Source organism: Leguminivora glycinivorella, chromosome 12 (assembly GCF_023078275.1).
Source record: "Leguminivora glycinivorella isolate SPB_JAAS2020 chromosome 12, LegGlyc_1.1, whole genome shotgun sequence".
Taxonomy (NCBI): domain Eukaryota; kingdom Metazoa; phylum Arthropoda; class Insecta; order Lepidoptera; family Tortricidae; genus Leguminivora; species Leguminivora glycinivorella.
Window position 1 is genome coordinate 8674037 of NC_062982.1, and position 20172 is coordinate 8694208.

Consider the following 20172-nt stretch of genomic DNA (forward strand, 5'->3'; position numbering starts at 1 on the left):
ATATTTTTTAAACATATGATTCAAAAGTTAGAGGGGGGGGGACGCACTTTTTTTTCCTTTAGGAGCGATTATTTCCGAAAATATTAATATTATCAAAAAACGATCTTAGTAAACCCTTATTCATTTTTAAATACCTATCAAACAATATATCACACGTTGGGGTTGAAATGAAAAAAAATATCAGCCCCCACTTTACATGTAGGGGGGGTGGTTTTTTTTATTTAATTTGTGTAAGTAATGCCACTTTCGACAGATTGGAATGATCTAACCAGCTGTCACTTGGCAAAAAGTCTACATCACTCTACTGATTTGAGAATATACACAAATACGTAATGTATATATTTAAGCCGAATGACCTATCGCGAACATTGCGAATTTGCGGTCCTCTATCTCTGTCACGTATTATGCCTTAAATATAGTAGGTAATTGAGAAAGATGGCCATTGGCCGCATTTTTAAAAGATATCGGTCAGCAACACTGATATTTCCGATGGCTACTGACACAATTGTACCTATAAAGCTGTTGTACACAATAAAGGGATTACTACTACAATTGAATATTGTTATAAACTACAATAAAGCCGCATTGTAGGATTCTTTATGTTGAAAGGACTGCGAACTAGCTGACTATCCTTATTTACATGTATATTTTATTGTTGTTTACAAGTGCTTCTGTTAGGATTCACTCGGGTGAATATTGCTTCTATTGTGGTATTATGAATAGAATTGTTGTTGAATTTTGGTGCGAGCTACCTAATTGGTTTGCGTTTAAGTACTTGCATACATTACATCATAATATGACTGTAATGTAAAGGATTAAATCATAATAAAATTTAGATTTGCATATGATAAACACTCCACATTATCTTTTGCTAATAAAATGTACATCAAAAATTGTGTTATGATTATGAGCAAGCAATGCTACTGCTTGTTCTATTCTATCCACAAAATCTTCACTCATTCTGCCACCGCTATAGTATCTCAGTACATATATTTTCGTAAATCTTGCAGTATTTCAGCGCGAAAGTAAATAATGTCGACAATTTGCTAAGTGATTGATAACGCTACTGTAGACAAACTTATCACACTATATTTATAAGGCTATTTATATTTATTCTTGCGCATAATAACTTATTTTGGGTACACTTTATGTTAACTATATGATACATGAGGTGACTAATCATTATGTACAGTCAAGTGTAAAAATATGAGTGTACACATCTTACTCAAAAATATGTGCCATAGCATCTTAGTCCGGTGTAATAAGAGCGTAGTACCATATTTATGAGACGATTATTTCGATATACGTATTTTTGCACTTGACTGTACTATTAGGTTTTTTTTTAACCCCCGATGCAAAAACGACGGGGTGTTATAAGTTTTTAACCGCCGACGCAAAAACGACGGAGTGTTATAAGTATGACGTGTCTGTCTATCTGTCGTTCCGTCTGTCTGTGTGTGTGTGTCTGTCTGTGGCATCGTAGCTCCCTAACGGATGAACCGATTTGGATTTAGTTATTGTTATAGTTCGGTCAAAGCAGGCATTTTCGAGTTTTCGACTATCTGGCAAATCAGATGGATTTTATACATATTGTTTTTACTTTTATTGTTGATATGTATAGATTTATTTCCAATAGATAGTTAAGTACCTATAGTTAATTTTGACCTAGGTCCCCACAACACTTCCATAGATTTATCTTTAATTATTTATAATAATCAGAGCTGATAGGTTATTGACATTCAATTGTCAGTGTAGTTCAAGTGTAAACATAACAAAGGACTTCATAAATGAGCTCATTTGTCTAAAATTACGTATGAAATTGAAATCAGTTTTGGTAGTTTCGATAGCCGTTTAAATCGCAGTTATTTCATTTCATAGTACTACATTAGAAAATTAGTTAAAAATAGACAAGTGAATTATGAATTTAATTACCAGAGACCGAGGTAGACCAAAGATGAGATGGCGGAAAGACCTGGACACTGCGAGAGCATGCACAGAGCCGTGAAGTTTTGCCCAAGTGGGACATTATAGGTTAGATAAAAAAAAACTTAGAGCTACTAGGAATTTTAAGAACCCCTAAACACGAGTTAGAGGCGTTAGAGCTTGAACTAAAAAAAGTTAGAACTAAAGACAGAGTTCTAGAGTGGCCTAGGATTCAAAGTTGATGTACCTTACTATATTAGGCAAATAAAGCATCTGACGCATCTAGAATCAGAAGGTGTGTGGTGTTCGTTGACATCATCACCTTCTGATTCTATTATAAATACACATAGCTTTATCTGAACAAATGGCAATCAGTAATGTGGGCATCTGACCCTGCCATAAAGTCGTTGCTCCCTGACTCATGTCAAGATAGGAGGAAGCATCTGCATTTGAAAACTTCTCTTTTCGATATTAAGCCGTGCTTCCTGTTTGGATCGTTTTTCTAATGAAAGGTGTGTCTGTCTCATCGATTAATGATCATTCATTAAGTCAAACATAATTAAAGAGTTAAAAAACCTAACTTACCTAATCTAATCGTATGTGATGTGAAGACAATATATGAACTACATACTTACGTAGTTGTAAATGAACTTGCACTCAACACAGTCTAGTCTATATCGCTTATAGTCTCTACTTATATTACCAATACAAGACCAATAGAGAGCCAAAATGACGACGACGTTTTGATGTTAGCTTTAGGCCAGTTTTGATGTAAAATAAGTAGTTTAGGTATATATGTCAGGAAAACCACATGGTTTTTCAATTGACTTGTTAAAACATACTACTTTTAACTCCTACATAAGAAATCAAACTCAACTTACTCATTACAGTTGACCTCGCAGTTTTCCCTCAAATCACTCCTCTGGGGCAGGATGCCCAAAATAAATATTATGTTTCCAACCAACTTCCCAAACTGAGGTTCGCATAGACAAGACTAACTTTCAATTTGAGTTTAAATTTGCATATTTTACCAAAAAGTTAGAGCACCTTTGTTTTAAGTTAATTTAGTAATTATTAATTTACATAAATTGGAGGTTGTATTTCGTAGTTTGCCTATTTTTCACAACTTTTGACTTCGCTAATGTGTCTACCAGTGCATGACATGTTTAAAGATTTGTTATTTCATTACATTATTATCACCTTTAACAAAACAAATATAGTCAGGCCAATATAAATAAAATTACCCAATAGTAGCGATTTTGACAGTCTCGCCTCTGCAAGAGTTAGGTGAATAAACGTCATAATTTCATCAAAGTTTGACTTTTAAATTTATTTTATTACAAGCCTATATTGTGTCCCACTGCTGGGCAAAGGCCTCCCCGGCCAGTTGTTGAGATACACGTCCAGGTCATCCCGCCATCTCCGCCTGGGCCTTCCAGATCCTCGTCCGTTTTGCGGCATCCATACTGTGGCTACTTTAGCCCACCTCTGTGGATGCAGACGGCAAACATGGCCTGCCCAGTCCCATTTCAGCTTGGCGGTCTTGACTTTTAAAATATCATCATTTTCACTGGTGACGCTGTTAAAATCGTTGTCAACTTATCTTGAACTGGCTCTGCAATTCTAGCTCCTATTCAGTTGGATTGTTATAGGTATTCAATTTATTTAACTCGTGGGTTAAACGAAACAAAGGCAAAATTCTGCAATCATTTTGAATGTCTATTGAAGCGTTCTGACGCTTTCATCTGTGAAGTAAATAAAGGGTGATAGTAAATAGATGAGGTGAACTGTTATTAAAGAACTGTAATAATTATCCATTAGATAGTATACAACTAAATTGAACCTTAGAGTATACGAATTTTAACTGTTCTAAACAGTTACGATTCAATTTAAAAAAAGACTTCGACTTCATAGTTATTTTATATTTCAACATACCTAAATGTATAGATAGGTGGAGTTTTGTTGACTTCTAAAAGATATTGTTTTTCTTTGACGCCGCTCCAAAAAACACTTTTCTATTATTCCAACTGAGCATTTAGTGAAAAAAAGAACAAACAAAACATCTTACCAAGCGTAGCTAAATCGAAGCCAATGAATTACGAATCAAATCCCGCACGTTCCCCCAAAGTAAACTAAACGTGTTTCCGCCAAAAGAAAACCCTGCAAAAACCTTCGAATTTTCATGGGGTAATAAGTGTGACTAAGGCAAGGTCAGAAGAAGGCCGACTTTCTACAATTCGCTGATGATACAGTCATGCCAAGCCAAGTTGGACTTTGACAGCCGAGTGTTGTTTTAAACGTCAAATGTCCATTTAATTAAGAGTATAACGTTTAGTTAGGGGTCGGTAGCACCAAACCGTCCGTCCCTTAGGTACCGAATTTTTGCGTAAGGTACAGCGGGTCAAATCTCGACTAGGAACAATTTGTAAGTTGTATGGGAATCTCCATAGACTTCTGCTGTGTGACGTTGACGTGTCTGACTGTCTGTTAACTCTGGTTTATGCAACTGGCCCGACGAGTTCATAGATATGTGTTCATTTTTCACCTTATTGCAACGAGTTAAGGTGAAAAAATGTACACACATCTATAAACTCGATTGTACAGACGAGGCTATCAAAATTGTTGCCAATTTCGCTTAGTCTGACTATAGTTTACTTTGCCATGTTTTGATGACTAATGTTTGTCTCGTGATCGTGAGTTTGTTGACTAATACAATACAATAATCTAAATGCTTGTTAGTGTCAATTCAATCTGTCTAAATATTCTAAATCAATATTATTGTTTGTATTGTAATTACATCATCAGAGTAAAGCATTGTGTGTAGGTATAATGTGTATTTACCAAATAACTTATTAGGTGTAATTGCTTTACTTGTACATAGCTTCATTACAACTAGGACCTTGCCAACTAATTTTTTGTGCAAATACCGTACCTTGCAACGAAAAGCATAACTATCATTCTGGAAAACATAGTCTAGAAATCTAACTAAAACTAAAACTATTTACTTAAGTTTTTTATTGATTTATTTATACGGCAGAAAATGATGACAATAATTAGGTGTTTAGCAATTATCAACTCCTTTTCTATGTTTAACCATTTTAAAATCAGATACTCAAGGTACCAAATAATTTCACATCACAAAGAAATAAGTTTAGATCATGATTATGCTATTCTTTTGTACATCATTTATTATTTACCTACAAGGGCATATTTTAGCGAACAATAAAATGTGTACAATGCACAATTACATCGATCAATCAAGTCTACCCACATCCACCCACCGAAAGGCCCAAAGACCAGTTAATCCAGTGTAACCCACACGATTATTGTAACCAGTAAATAAGTAGACAAATATGGTCTTAAAATATCGGATTATAATACAATGGTGTCGTAACTTTGAATATTTTATACCAAGAATGTGGTCAGATCATGTTCCACAGCACATGCGTATAGGAAACACTAATATGTGTATTAAGAATCAGCAGTAGAAGTTACCTACAGCCGCTTGATTACCAAAATAAATAAAAAGTAGGCACTTGAAATCTTGGAAGAGTAAGCTGTCACAGCAACAGCTACTTTATAAAACCGTTGTTTTCACTTTCCTAAACTGAGTAAGGCGACTGGCTACCGTCAGACGCCAAAAAAAAAACGTAAAATATGTACTCGCCTTATTTCGAAAGAATCTGTGCGAAAACAACCTACCTACCGATCTCTCTAGACAACTGTGAAGTGATCCTGGCTGGTAAGCCGATGGTCCTTGGTTCACATTCGAATCCACAATGAATCAAATGAGCACAAGTTGTTGCTGTTGTCTGATTTCCCGCAACACTAGCCTTCTTCAGCTTACCGGCTTGCTCAGTTTATTGTAAGATAGTCCTGTAATATTTATTTATGTTATACCTAGCTTAATGAGTAGTTAGGTAAAGTATTCAGTATTGAAAAATAAAAGATTAATATTTTTAATCCATTGGACGATCGAACACAATAGAATTCTTACTTGGCATTGTTGTAACTCAGACAATATCAACATTTACATACCTACTTACATCTGCATGTTTACGTTGTGTAAAGAAAGATAACAATTAGACAAATATTTGTATGTTATGTTTTTTACATAAAAGAAAAGAACCCACATGTCAGTAAAGTTATATAAAGAAGATATGTTATTGTCGGTTTATAAAAATACCATTTACTCAGTTCTGTGTGTAGAAACTCACGTTTTGTTGAGGGCAATGTGCATTTGTCCTTTAAACGGTCAATGTCAATATCCTCTTCATTCTTTGAAGGATTTGAAGTTTGCATGCTAACCTCTGTCATACCTACTAAAATAATCTTTACAACCATTCTTTTGTTCCAGATGAAAACGCCAGCGATCCAAAACGACTTCAGCTACTACCGCCGCAGCGTCTCTCGAGGCGGCCTCATCAACCCAGACCTACCTCCCGACGAAACCAACATCAGCGCAGAAATAGCCAATAGAATGTCGCTGTTCTATGCTCAAGCCACGCCGATGCTCAAAGTTCTTTCAGAGGCTACCAGTCAGTTCGTGAACGATAATCAGCAGGATTTGGAGAACACTACAGAGACGCTTAGCACAATGGCTAAAGTGTGCTTAAGGATGTTAGAAAACCCGTAAGTACCATTCATTCTTAATAAATTTTTAAGTAGCATAAACTAGGCCTAGCTTCTATGCAACATCAGGTCAGAAATCGCAACTCGGCTGTCGCTGTTCTACGCTCAAGCCACACCGATTCTCAAAGTTCTATCAGAGGCTACCAGTCAGTTCGTGAACGATAATCAGCAGGATTTGGAGAACACTACAGAGACGCTTAGTACAATGGCTAAAGTGTGCTTAAGGATGTTAGAAAACCCGTAAGTACCATTCATTCTTAATAAATTTTTAAGTAGCATAAACTAGGCCTAGCTTCTATGCAACATCAGGTCATAAATCGCAACTCGGCTATCGCTGTTCTACGCTCAAGCCTCGCCGATTCTCAAAGTTCTATCAGAGGCTACCAGTCAGTTCGTCAACGACAATCAACAGGATTTGGAGAACACTACAGAGACGCTCAGCACAATGGCTAAAGTGTGCTTAAGGATGTTAGAAAACCCGAAAGTATATTGTTTAAAATAGAAACAGAAGCTGTCTTATTATTAACTTGCTTTTGCGCGCGGCTTCGCTCGCGTTAGAAAGAGACAAAAAATAGCCTATGTCACTTTTCAGCCCTTCAACTATCTCTACTTAAAAAATCACGTCAATTCGTCGCTCCGTTTTGCCGTGAAAGACGGACAAACAAACGCACACACTTTCCCATTTATAATATTAGTATGGATTAAGTGCTAAATCGCAAACAGCTCGTCAAGTACGCTCAAGCCAAGGTACTGTCGGCGGCGACCAGTCAGTTCTTGAAATATTACTGCCAAAAACTATAACTAGTGTCACTTTTCAGGTTATATTGAAATATAACATAACAAAATTCAATACGTTACCAAGTGCTAACGTTTAGGCGGAAATATTACACTCAATACAAATAAGAAAATCTGATGTCAAGTACCCTTCACTTTGGTTTCAATTTACTCTTGATGGGTCACGGTCAGGACGCGTGTATAGTATGAATTTTCTGAGATGCACTTTTCGCTTTTGCCCTAATCTGTTAAACAAAGGCCTTTGTTTCTATTATTCGCTGCGGTTAGCTCCCGTTTAAACGGTACGTGCTATAGTCTCAGTGTAGTTAAAAAGCAACTATCATGATAGCAATAAGGTTCAAATCCATAAAAAGCCCTTTCGGAGATAACACGTTTTGTCATCTTCAAAAAAAGTTACCTGCACACTGCAAACTGTTTAATAAATTTGAACCTTATTGCTATCATGATAGTTGCTTTTTAACTACACTGAGACTTTAGCACGTGCTGTGGAAACGGGAGCTAACCACCGCGAATAATAGAAACAAAGGCCTTTGTTTAACAGATTAGGACAAAACCGAAAAGTTCATCTCAGAAAATTTATACTATACTTGTAATCCATCGGGTACCACAGCGCAGTCTGTAAGTATTCTTGGCCAGTATAATGAGACCTTAGGAACATTAACAACTATGCATATTTCGGGACAGCAGATAGGTTTGACTAAGCCCTCTGGTCGAACGCATGGTGTCGAGGTTGTCGCCCTATAATATGTTCAAATTTACTTCCTATTGGATGCCCATATATTGACACTTCGGGCAACCGGTAAACAGGCTTAAGATCTTAAGATTGTCTAGCATTGCAGACGAGAACTCTACGATAGATCCCAATATCATTCCGCTAAATCGTTGCATCCGCAAATCCCTGTTCTTGTTTTTGTCTTCTATTATTTAATTTCGAAAATCTCTCTACATGTCCTTGGATGCCAACACAAGCCTAGCGCATAATCGCCCTTACGCCGCATAAACCAGCTTCTCAAACAATAGCCCATAAATCTCAGGTTTCTCCTGCAAACCTGATTTGCTAACTGCATATATTATAGTACAAGCATTTGCCACGGCAAGGGCGTATTTATTACACCGGGTCGAGTTACTCGTCCGCGATATCGATATGCCCGAGCCGCTATCTTTAACACAAAGACATTGATAATTCGGCTGTCACTGATATGATGTAGGTCGGTGCCAAAAACGATGCAGTGAAATTGAAGTCCCGGCGCGGCGGTCGCGTGCAATTTAGAGGCACGCTTATAATGGATAACTTTCAAAGACTCATTAAAGCAGAACATAATACTAAAGTTATCCTGATTGACCTTCCTTATTTATATGACACTAGCATTTGCCCGCGGCATCGCTCGCGTTCAATTCTAAAATTGCGGAAAGCTCCATACAAACTTCCACCACCCATTTTAGGGAAGTGAGGGGTTAGAAAGACTAGAAAGAGACATCCCTTCAACTATCTCCACTTAAAAAATCACGTCAATTCGTCGCTCCGTTTTGGCGTGAAAGACGGACAAACAAACAGACACACACTTTCCTCTTTTATAATATTAGTATGGATAACCACATATGAAATTAATAAATTCTAAGTTTAGAATTTCGCCACCCATTTTCTCCCTTGGGTTTCGTCGTCGTCGACTGTGGGATACGATAGAAACATAAAACAAGAATAAATTTTTCGAATAACATTTCTATGCTAGACAAATATCTATCGTCTACGTTTTACTGATGCAATGTTCGTACTCGTGCTGAACCTCTATTATGGAGCCCATAAATTCCCTAGAAATAACTTTTAGACGAAGTTTCTTACCATTTCGCTTTACGCCGTACTCGTAAATACAATTCAACGTGCCAAGATATCGTAGCCTCTATTGGATTTACAGTTTTCAATAAATTGTATGTATCATTTGAGCATTAAATTATTCGTGTAGACTAACTTTGGTATGTTTGCCGCTGACTCATACCTTGCTTCAATCGCACGATTTATCCGAACCGTATGTTCATGTCATTTGGCATTTCCTTGCTCTAAATATAATCCTGCGGGAATCCTGTTTTTGCTGTTAAATTTGGACTTCTGAATCACATGTTTAAGTGATCACTTTAATTTAGCGTACGAGTTTTTATAACCACTGACGCGATTCCAGGAAAATGTATTTCAATGGCCACTCATACAATATTTTGAACTAGTGTGAATCATTCGTGTGGTCACTTTGCGTGGATCCACTTGCCCTAAGATCTATTCCCGTCTACTTATGCTTACATTTTATAGTCATTGCGAATAAATACACCGGTCAAATCTTACATGAAAATCGGCTAAAAAAACAAAGTGTGATGTAAAGCTGGATTTTTGGTATGTTATTTGGAGTCCTTGGGGGAATGTAAGACTATATTTTGCAAGCAAAAAAAAAGTGTGCTAACTTCGTAATTTAAAAAAAAAAGTAAAAAAATCGGACTTTTTTTGGTTTTTATTTTTTTATTAAAAAACTATGCGTTTTTGGTCAAAAGTTGCTTTGTAATGTTGAAAGCGCATTAAATTTTAAACAGTTTGACACCTTTTTTATCAATGTCCGTCAAATAGTTTTCGAGATATGAAGCGTCAAAAAAGGTTAATTTTTGACGCATTTATAAGTATAAAATGTAGCGTTTTGCCAATATTTTTGGACAAATATCTGCAAAATACTTCATGATATGATATATATTGCAATATAACATTGTATAAAATTTATTTTGCTTTAGTTTTAGTGCAAATAAAGGTCAGTAAGACGAATGGTTACTTTGGTAAACAAAAAAAAATCTATAAATAGAGAAGCCAAGAGTCTGGTAGATTGGTTAAGGTAAAATAGTTTACGCTAAAAGTTTTAGGTTGAAAGTGCTATCTATTCGATCTTAATTTCTTTGATATCTAAAAATTGTCTAAGCTAACTTTGCATCGATTTGACTATTACTAATGAAGAAATAAAATACAGTAAAATTTTGAAGTTTAGTAAACTAGAAAAATAAAACAGAATTAGTTACATTGTAGTGTGACAGGCCACACTCACACTACATTTTCCTTTTACATTTTCCTTTTTGAGGGTCCTGGTTCTGCATCTTGATGGCACAACTGTAGTGATAGAAAGTCCACTTGAGTTGTATTTGACCACCAATTGCTGTGGAATAAACTAGGGGAACGGAAAGCGCCCACGCCAATTATTAAGATACTGGAGAAGTGGTATTCCCAGCAGAAGAACGTAGTAAGATGGAAGTCAACTCTGTCCACAGCCAGCGGGCTAAACTGTGGCGTGAGACAAGGAGGCAGTATGTCTCCGGCTCTCTTCAGCGTGTACATGGATGGGCTGTCGCAGGCTTTGACCAGTACCGAGGTTGGCTGCTCCATCAATGGGCAAATGATAAATCACATCGCATATGCAGACGATATGGTCCTACTAGCACCATCTGTGGGAGCTATGCGTAAGATACTTGCAGAATGCGAGAGATACGCCATACAATCCGGACAAGTCTGAATTTATGCTCATGGAGGCAGCACAATATGCCCACACATGTACCACCTCTTTTGCTTGATGGAGTTAAATTGCGGAGAGTCCACGAAGTCAAATATCTTGGTCACATCTTGTCCAGTTTAAAAGACCAGGAAGACATAGAAAGGCAGAGGCGAGCCACCGCAGTAAGGGCAAACATGTTGGCTAGAAGATTCGCCAAATGTAGTGAACTAGTGACAGCGTAAAAAGACAGCTGTTCCTCAGTTTTTGTACAAGCGTGTATTGTATACTGTCGAGTTATGGTCCGACTACACCTGCGCGGCGGTGAGAGACCTGCGCGTGCAATACAACACATACTATGTACTGATATTTCGTTAAACGGAGAATACTATGATTCGGGCACGTCCACGACAACGCTCGTGAGATTGCATCGAATTCGATGTTATTGACCCTCAGTGATATGCTTTAAAAACCAGTCCGTACAAGAACAATTTCGGAACAATCTGATTCAATTAATGAGGGTTTTCTACTCGTAAATATTTTTTTCCGCCAAGCGGCGATCCTGAGGTCTTTTTGACCGTAAATTTAACTTACTAAATAAATGTTGATTTGATATACGCAAATATGTGTCTGAGTAATACTTGAACAGCCCCCAAATAATAATAATTTATTCTCCGCTACACCTCCTGTAAATATATGTAAACTATGCCATTACCATCCACCGATTATTTCTGATCCAGTTATACTAGACTTACGATATAATCCTATTTTTTAGGGTTCCGTAGTCAACTAGGAACCCTTATAGTTTCGCCATGTCTGTCTGTCTGTCTGTCCGTCCGTCCGTCCGTCCGTCCGTCCGTCCGCGGATAATCTCAGCTCAGTAACCGTTAGCACTAGAAAGCTGAAATTTGGTACCAATATGTATATCAATAACGCCAACAAAGTGCAAAAATAAAAAATGGAAAAAAATGTTTTATTAGGGTACCCCCCCTACATGTAAAGTGGGGGCTGATATTTATTTTCATTTCAACCCCAACGTGTGATATATTGTTGGATAGGTATTTAAAAATGAATAAGGGTTTTTTGATAATATTCATATTTTCGGAAATAATCGCTCCTAAAGGAAAAAAAAGTGCGTCCCCCCCCTCTAACTTTTGAACCATATGTTTAAAAAATATGAAAAAAATAACTTTATAAAGACTTTCTAGGAAAATTGTTTTGAACATGATAGGTTCAGTAGTTTTTGAGAAAAATACGGAAAACTACGGAACCCTACACTGAGCGTGGCCCGACACGCTCTTGGCCGGTTTTTAAATAACTGGCACACTTTTGGTCTTAAATGAAAGCTAGTGAAATTTTCTACATTTTATGTAATAGCCTGAGTTGTTTTGCTGATATCTGTCTCAAAATATTAGCAAAAGGAATATTTTCATAGAAAGGGGAAAAATGTTCTTTTTTTGACGCTTCATATCTCAAAAAATATTTGACGGACATTGATAAAAAAGATGTCAAACTGTTTGGAATTTAATGCGCTTTCAACATTACAAAGCAACTTTTGACCAAAAATGCATAGTTTTTTAATAAAACGGCAAATACCAAAAAAAGTCTGATTTTTTACTTTTTTTTTTAAATTACGAAGTTAGCACACCATTTTTTTGCTTGCAAAATATAGTCCTACATTCCTCCAAGGACCCCAAATAACATACCAAAAATTCAGCTTTACATCACACTTTGTTTTTTTATTTCTCTTTTTGACCAGTGTAAAACTTGACTATACAAATATGAATGCTTATTTTATTTTTTAAAAACTTGTACTCTTGTTTTGATTCATTTCCAACTGAAGCCCTTTGTGTCTCCTTTTCATCTGTTTATTAACTAGCTTTAACAACTGTCTTGAATGCGAGCTTATTTTACCAACTTCGTTCTGAAAATCTGTATACTCATAGAGTAAATAATATACGTGTGACACGTGTGCTGTAGGTATTTGGTCAGTCTGAAGTTTCTCTATAAAAAAAAGCAAAGGATGATGAGATGATGAAAGGGACAACGAGTTGAGTTGCGAGTTTTTCCTAATCTTGTTGCTCAGATAAAATGTTTTAATACTTAGGTACTAACCCCCTTTATTCATGTTAAAACTTAACAGCCCCCTGCTAATTTTATCGCCCATTAAACAAACACAAATAACAAAATTATGAATAGAAACAAGCAATTATCAACGGCTTGTTAGTTTTGCCAGGCGTTTATGAATAACGACATAAAATACATCAAGAAATACAATTCTCCAATGTGACTAAAGTGGCCGATAGTAATACTACCACTTCGCTGGACCATATTTAACCTGCCCGACCAATTGAATAGTCGCAAAATGAACAGTGGCGAATGATTAACACCATCCATCGAACTGGTAATCCGTGGGCCACTTCACCTTAAATTTGACCATCAAATATCAAACGCTCCTGACGCATTTCGCGTCGCCCCTCGCTTGATTGTCCGCTTCCTTACCGGGCACCAACCATTGAAAGTGACAATGCGATGTACGCTGTGAATAATAATGTTCGCTGGTAGTTTCGGTGACTGGTTCATGCTAGATTCTATATTCTATAAACTGTAGACTGATGGATCTCTTCCACTAACCTTGCAACATAGCATTTTTCGACACAACTTTTCGAAAATCGCATCCGATTTGTTGCAAGTTTCACCGAGATCTGGCCCCGTAGCCGAATGGCATTTCTCCGACGCCAAACGAAAGCGATACGCCGCTGGCTCTGTCGCGCCAATACGCAAGCGCGATAGAGATAGATATCTACTAGCGCTTCGTTTCGTGAGCGTTTCGTGAGCGATTGTGCCATTCGGCTAGCCACCCTGATTGGATACTTATAACAAGAGTTTCCACTCGCGCTTGTTTGATTGACATTGACTGGAGTCTGGACTAACTTACAAAGACTGATGCCATTTGATTTCTTTTAAGAGCGACTTCGGTACTTTACCTCAGTAGGAATACGTCATGATTGAACTAAATAGTACCTACATACCTACTTCTACTTTGAAATAGATAAGTTATATTTGCTGCCGGACCTCCCTGCTATTATTATCACTATCCGCTTCTTATCAATTAATTTCATAAGCAAACCGCTTGGATTGAGTTTGACTCACTGTTTAAAATAGTGAATTCAATAATATTGTCCGTTAAATGACAATAGTTAAAACCAGACTCGTCATTCCTTCATTGAATATCTATTTTCTATTTTTCATTTTTTAAATTTCAATTTTTCTCTAAAATTCATGATAGCAAATTAAACAAGTTCTTTAATTGCTACGTAAAAAATCTTAATTGTGTCACGGCCTCTAATCCTATTATTAGACTCTGCGTGGTTCTACTTATGATTCAATTGTAGCATTTGTAGCGAACGACCAATAAACATCTGTCTATTGAGCAGTCAGTAGGTACTTGACGGGTCACATCGTCCATCAGATTAGGTTTACGCTTCCTTTATTGAAATCGTTACTTTATTTGTGCTTGAATTTAAATTAGGTATATGGCTACCCGTTTAGTAGCCAGTCGCTATTCCATATGTGTGCTACAATGAAAGAGATTAGATAATTAAGTACGATATGCTGATTGGCCACATGTTTACGCGCCCACAAATCCTTTTTTTTAATTGCGCGAATAGCTTAAGAACTGTTGCAACTTTCAAAAGTTGTACCGTGAAGTGGACACCTTGGGCTATGCTTATGCTAGGTATTCCATTCCCATATTAAATTATGATTATCTTATTTGCTGTCAAAAGGTTCGAACGAAGTTTTCTGAACTCGTGAAGGGTATAATTTTACTGGACTACCGTACCCCCAAATGAACTAGCTCAAATAATAAGAGAAAATTGATGTATCTCGTCCTTCAAACCAAACTTGTCCTGTATTATTTGTTTGACAAAGGTACACAATCAAAACCATTTTACTGAATGCCAACGAACGTGTTTTGCATAGCAAACTTATCAATTCTTCCGCTTGCTTCACGTACGGGATACGCTGACCTGAATCCGTTATAAGTACATAGTTTTATTGTGCTGTAAATTCCTGTAACGAGTAAACACAGCCTGGAGCAGTTTATTACACTAGTGTTTACGCAATTTAGAACAAACTTATCCTAAAGCTGAGAATACACGGATAATTGCGGCAAAACGTAGCGACATCGACCGTTTCAAAAGTTTGAATAGTTGTCCGGAATTGTGATTACTGTTGTAGCAAAAGTTTTCGCGCTTCCGTCTATGTCGAAGTGTTTTCTCAATTACTATCTAAAGAGTATCTAATCCTTTAACAAGTTCGGCTCAGCAAGACTTTTATAAATAGAAGCCCTTCTATTTCCTGGAGCTGCGCGGTCGACCGTGTTAACTTTAGACTTTCGAAGATCTGGCTTAGCCGAATGGTTCAAAAAGTCTTGTGCCAATACGCACGAGCGATCTGCTACTCGTTTCAGCGTTTTTTCTACCCAAAGTTTGTAGATTTTTGTTTCCAGCATTTTTTCACCCAAACTTTTTCTTGTTTCCAGAAAACTCGTCGCTCAGTTCAGCCGCGAAGAAACCTCGCTCCTAGTTCTCCGCGTAATGGTCGGCCTAATCATTCTCTACGACTGGGTCCACCCCTCCGGCGCCTTCTGTCGCTCCTCCTCCGTCGACGTCAAGGGCTGCGTCAAGTTCCTCCAGCAGCAAACCCCGGCCAAGGCCGAGCCTCTGCTCAACGCCCTCAGGTATACCACCAAACATCTCAACCACCAGACGACACCGAAGAACATCAAGACGCTGCTAGCGGCGTGAGGACAGCATTCCAGCCTTGCATGTTGCTGTGGGGAATGAAGACAATAAGTTAGGGGATTTCTCATCGGCGCTTTACGTTGCTGTAGTTTAGCTGCGTTTTGTTCACACACTGCTGTCGTAGACCAAACATTTTATTCTGAATCCACCGTTCAATATACATTTTCTAAAAAGGGTATATGAAGGGCGGCTGTGTGAACGAACGCTTAGGGTCAAACTGTCTGGGGAACCTTGTCAAGTTCTGCACTAAATCCGACGACCGGTCTGGCTCAGTCGGTAGTGACCCTGCCTGCTAAGCCGCGGTCCTGGGTTCGAATCCCGGTAAGGGCATTTATTTGTGTGATGAGCACAGAGTTTTGTTCCTGAGTCATGGATGTTTTCTATGTATATAAGTATGTATTTATCTATTTAAGTATGTATATCGTCGCTTAGCACTCATAGTACAAGCTTTGCTTAGTTTGGGGCTAAGTTGATCTGTGTAAGGTGTCCCCAATATTTATTTATTTAAATTACTCACGTTATAAATGGAAAATACTGGTCGACAACACTCGAATACATAACCTCCTCATTCTTGAAATTGAAGTTGATTAATTATATTGAGTTTAATACCTCGTGATACCACGAATACAATATTTAGCCATATTATATTCTAATGCAATAGCCTCAAATATAATAGGTCAGCCTTTAAGGAATGTATCCGATTTTAGGTACAATTATGTGTATCATCAACTAAACACAATATGCATAATGTATTTTGACAGGGTTCATCCAAAGACAGCATATTTTTAAAGATTTTGCATAAAGTGGTAAATAGATAATGGAAACCGAAAATTTTACCATCATCCTATTATGCATTGCGCATTGTAGACTACACTAGCCAACCGCGTTAGATTAAGCAGTAATAGATATTTTATAACCACACCTTTTTGTAACCTTTTACCATTTATAGTAGTAGCAACATTCGTTGTTTGACGAATCTTAAGATATACACCTATACAATCACTTCTTTACAAACTGTATCCTCAATCAAGGGATTTAACCTCAAAGGATATCGCAATACAAAATAGGTATATATACGTCGTCGAAAACTCGATATTTTTGAGACATGTACATAAACTTGAATTTAGACAGGATTTCATAGGTTAGCACAAACGCTTCTAAAGCAAATTCGCCTATGAAATTGATTCTCGAGAAATCTTACCCCTTACCCCGCACATGCAAGGTTATACCGTCACAATATGTATAGCGTCAGAGGCAATCTTGTAAATCAGCTTTTAAAACTTTAAATTAAGGAGTAGGGTAAACGTCCCTACGTTTGACACTAAAATACAACCCCAGTTTCTCACGTACGGAATCGATGGTGAAAAAATCAGGGTAGTGTCACTGGGACATTTACCTTATTCGAGTATGTAGATAATTAAGAAACAAGTATTATTTATATTTACGTTACTCTACTTATCTTACTGTAATAATGCCTTGGAATTTTACAATTCGTTACCACATTGGGTGTGCAATATTTATTACTATTTTAAGCACAGATTTTTAAGTACCGTTCAACCGATAGTTTCAAGTAAAACTCTTTAAGTCAAACTATACCTATTGTTATTATAATAAAACAATAATTTTAAACCAACAATATATACAATCGCTTTTAAAAATATTTATTAAAAGCCATTACCTATTACTTTATTGTATTTAAGACTGAAATATAAATTCTCACAAGACGATTCCTATCGCATAATATTCAAAGGCATTTTATAGATTTACAAAAAGTCCTTATTAATACTTTGTTAGTCATTATATTGCGTTTCTGATTGAAACGTAAAAGTAACTAATCTTATGGCATTATTATGAATAACGACTAAATTTGTATCATGTTAAAAAAACGTGATAATTGAACAAAATATGATTAATTATAAATAATGGTCGGGAAATGCCTTTCTTGAATAAATATAGTTGTTAACAATATTAAATTTATGCATATACCTACCACTGCCTTGAAGTTATCTATCATAGTAAATTTAAAAGGATTTTTTATAATATGTTTCACCATTGATAATTATGTAAAATCGTAACATAGGTAATATGCCCTAGTTGTTTACAAGTTTTTATAATTATTAGGAATATTTACTATGTTTGTCATTTAATTCTATTGTCGTAAGTTAAACATTATACATGTTTTGAAATATATAAAGCCGCTGTTATATGCTCAAAAAACCACATTTCGTGAGTTGTGAATTTCTGTCCTGTATAAGAAATATTGTTTATTCGTACCTTTCTTCCTAGGATCTCATTGGAAATGTATTAAAGCGTGAATTATGGTGAACAGTCGAATTTAATTCTAGTGGTCAAACACACACAACACAACATAATATGATATATTTTACTTAGATTAAGGATCCTTTGGCTGACAGCTAGCGTCCAAAATTGATAATTGCCATCGGGATGATGCAAATTTGCTTGATTTAATAAATATAAATACCCAAGGACAAATTACTAAATAAATCATGTTGATGTCAAAATGTATGTCCGAATTGGGCTCTAGATTTTCAAATATAATTGAGGGTGATTATCCAAATTGCCAATCATTAGTGAACGAAATTTCTCTGTCAAACATCGATATTGCGTGCGATAGAGCAGCTTTTTTCTCTAAGGACCGCGAATAATAGTCATTTTGGCACCCTACGTTTTATTATTATCTTAGCAAGTATTTCGACACTATGATCGGTGGGTAAAAAGTACTTTTTTCTATTATCCCTTACAATTTTTTATAACATTGATTGTAAGAGACCGCCGACCGATTATCCGTATCCCTCTAACGATACCCAAAGGATTCTTTTCATATTTATAAAGTAAAATAATTGATTAGGTAATTAAAACTTTTTGCACAGTGAGCACAATCTCTATTACTCCCTGATTAATTGTATCTCTGTTGGAATGTGTAAATCTTTAATACTTGTGACTGTTGCTTGCGAATGTATCTCGTGGATACTCTAAATTGCATTTATTGTTAGGAATTGATCGATATAAAATATAGCTGTGTAAAAGTAGATTTTATTGTATTCCTACTATGCGCGAGCATTTTTCTTGTTACTGGTCAGGTCTGCCTTAGAAACTCTAGAATCAGAGGACATATCGATACCTTTACTAGGCGCACTTACCCTAACTTTATGGTGGGTAATGTTACGCCACGGTTCAACGGCTTGGTTTCAAGCATGGTCGCGCGATAGACGATTGTCTCTATCGCACTTACAAATAGTGCGATAGGGACGGCCTGCTTTTTATCGTCTATGCGGCTCTGATTTATAGATACCCTATCAGATTGTACTAGTGACAAAATTGATATGCGATATAATAAAGTTGATAAAATTTACTTTTGCTCATGTTAACGTGGATTGCTGCATCGTGTAACCGATAGCTATAAAAATAAGGTACGAAATCCAAATTTACACTGCCCAGAGTCATAATTTTATATCTATTTTTATAATCGTATAAGTTTTCGAAAGTAATATTCCATTTTAAATAATTCCAATACGATACTCCACGTTGAGTCTAAAAATTAACTCTAGTGAAGTGAAAATGGATTGAAATAAGATAGTTTGATAAAATTGTTTTGATTGAAAAAAATTTGGATTGTCAAAGTCAAAACTAGGCGATTTTTAGTACGTACCTCTAGTTTAAATTTCATTTGAAAACGTGACGTAAATATTTCGAAATACTCATTTTTAAATATGATTTTTCACAGCGTGCCAAGCGGCAAATTGAGGAAACCGCTCATGTAAACAAATTCGTTAAAAACGTTCGTTTTTGAATGAAATTTACACTACAGGGCTCTTTAATTATGTTATTTGACATTTTGCAAGTTTTGCTGCATGTGCCTCGTAATATTGAATGTTAAAACTAGACAATTTTATAGCAAAATTTTCATAGGAAGAGGTAATTTCGTAGCTATCCTGATTGTTGTTCATTGTTTGAATTCGAGTCACATTTGTTTATTGCGATTTGTATAATACGTAGTAGGTACTCATTATTTGTAGTATAATAAACACACCAAAGTTATGATTAATAAACATGAATAGACTCTCACAATACTTTGTTTTATTTTCACATTTTGATTTCCTTTATATTTATATTTATTTATTCAATTACAATCAATCATAAGCTTACAGTGTGGTACCAAAGTGCCTATAATGTTATCAGGAGGTATTTAACAATACAATATAATACTAAAACAAAATAATTAAATTAATCAAATACATAATAAATTAAATTTTAACTAAATTCATTGCAAAGTGCGCGTATTTACTTTGACGAAAGTGAAGCACCGCTTCTGCAAGTGCAAGTACCCATTTTTGTCTCGAATAAAATATTTATGTCTCTAATTCTAAATATATTTTACACGTTTTTAGTAGGTACTGTAACCATTTGCTCATTTATTTATTGATAAGTCTAAAAAAGTGAAATGTTCTATGTTTCTGCATGTGTTAATAATTTCGTAATATCAA

General features: G+C 36.2%; 1 protein-coding gene across 1 annotated transcript in view; it reads left to right on the top strand.

Annotated features, from left to right (window-relative positions):
• LOC125231859 (CYFIP-related Rac1 interactor B) overlaps nucleotides 1–16042 on the top strand; it is a 55017-nt gene extending 38975 nt beyond the window's left edge. Inside the window, exons 3-4 of the mRNA XM_048137440.1 lie at nucleotides 6281–6555; nucleotides 15406–16042. Coding sequence (XP_047993397.1) covers nucleotides 6281–6555; nucleotides 15406–15670 — 540 coding nt within the window. The 3' untranslated portion in view covers nucleotides 15671–16042. The remainder of the gene's footprint in view (nucleotides 1–6280; nucleotides 6556–15405) is intronic.
• The last annotated feature ends 4130 nt before the right edge of the window (nucleotides 16043–20172 follow it).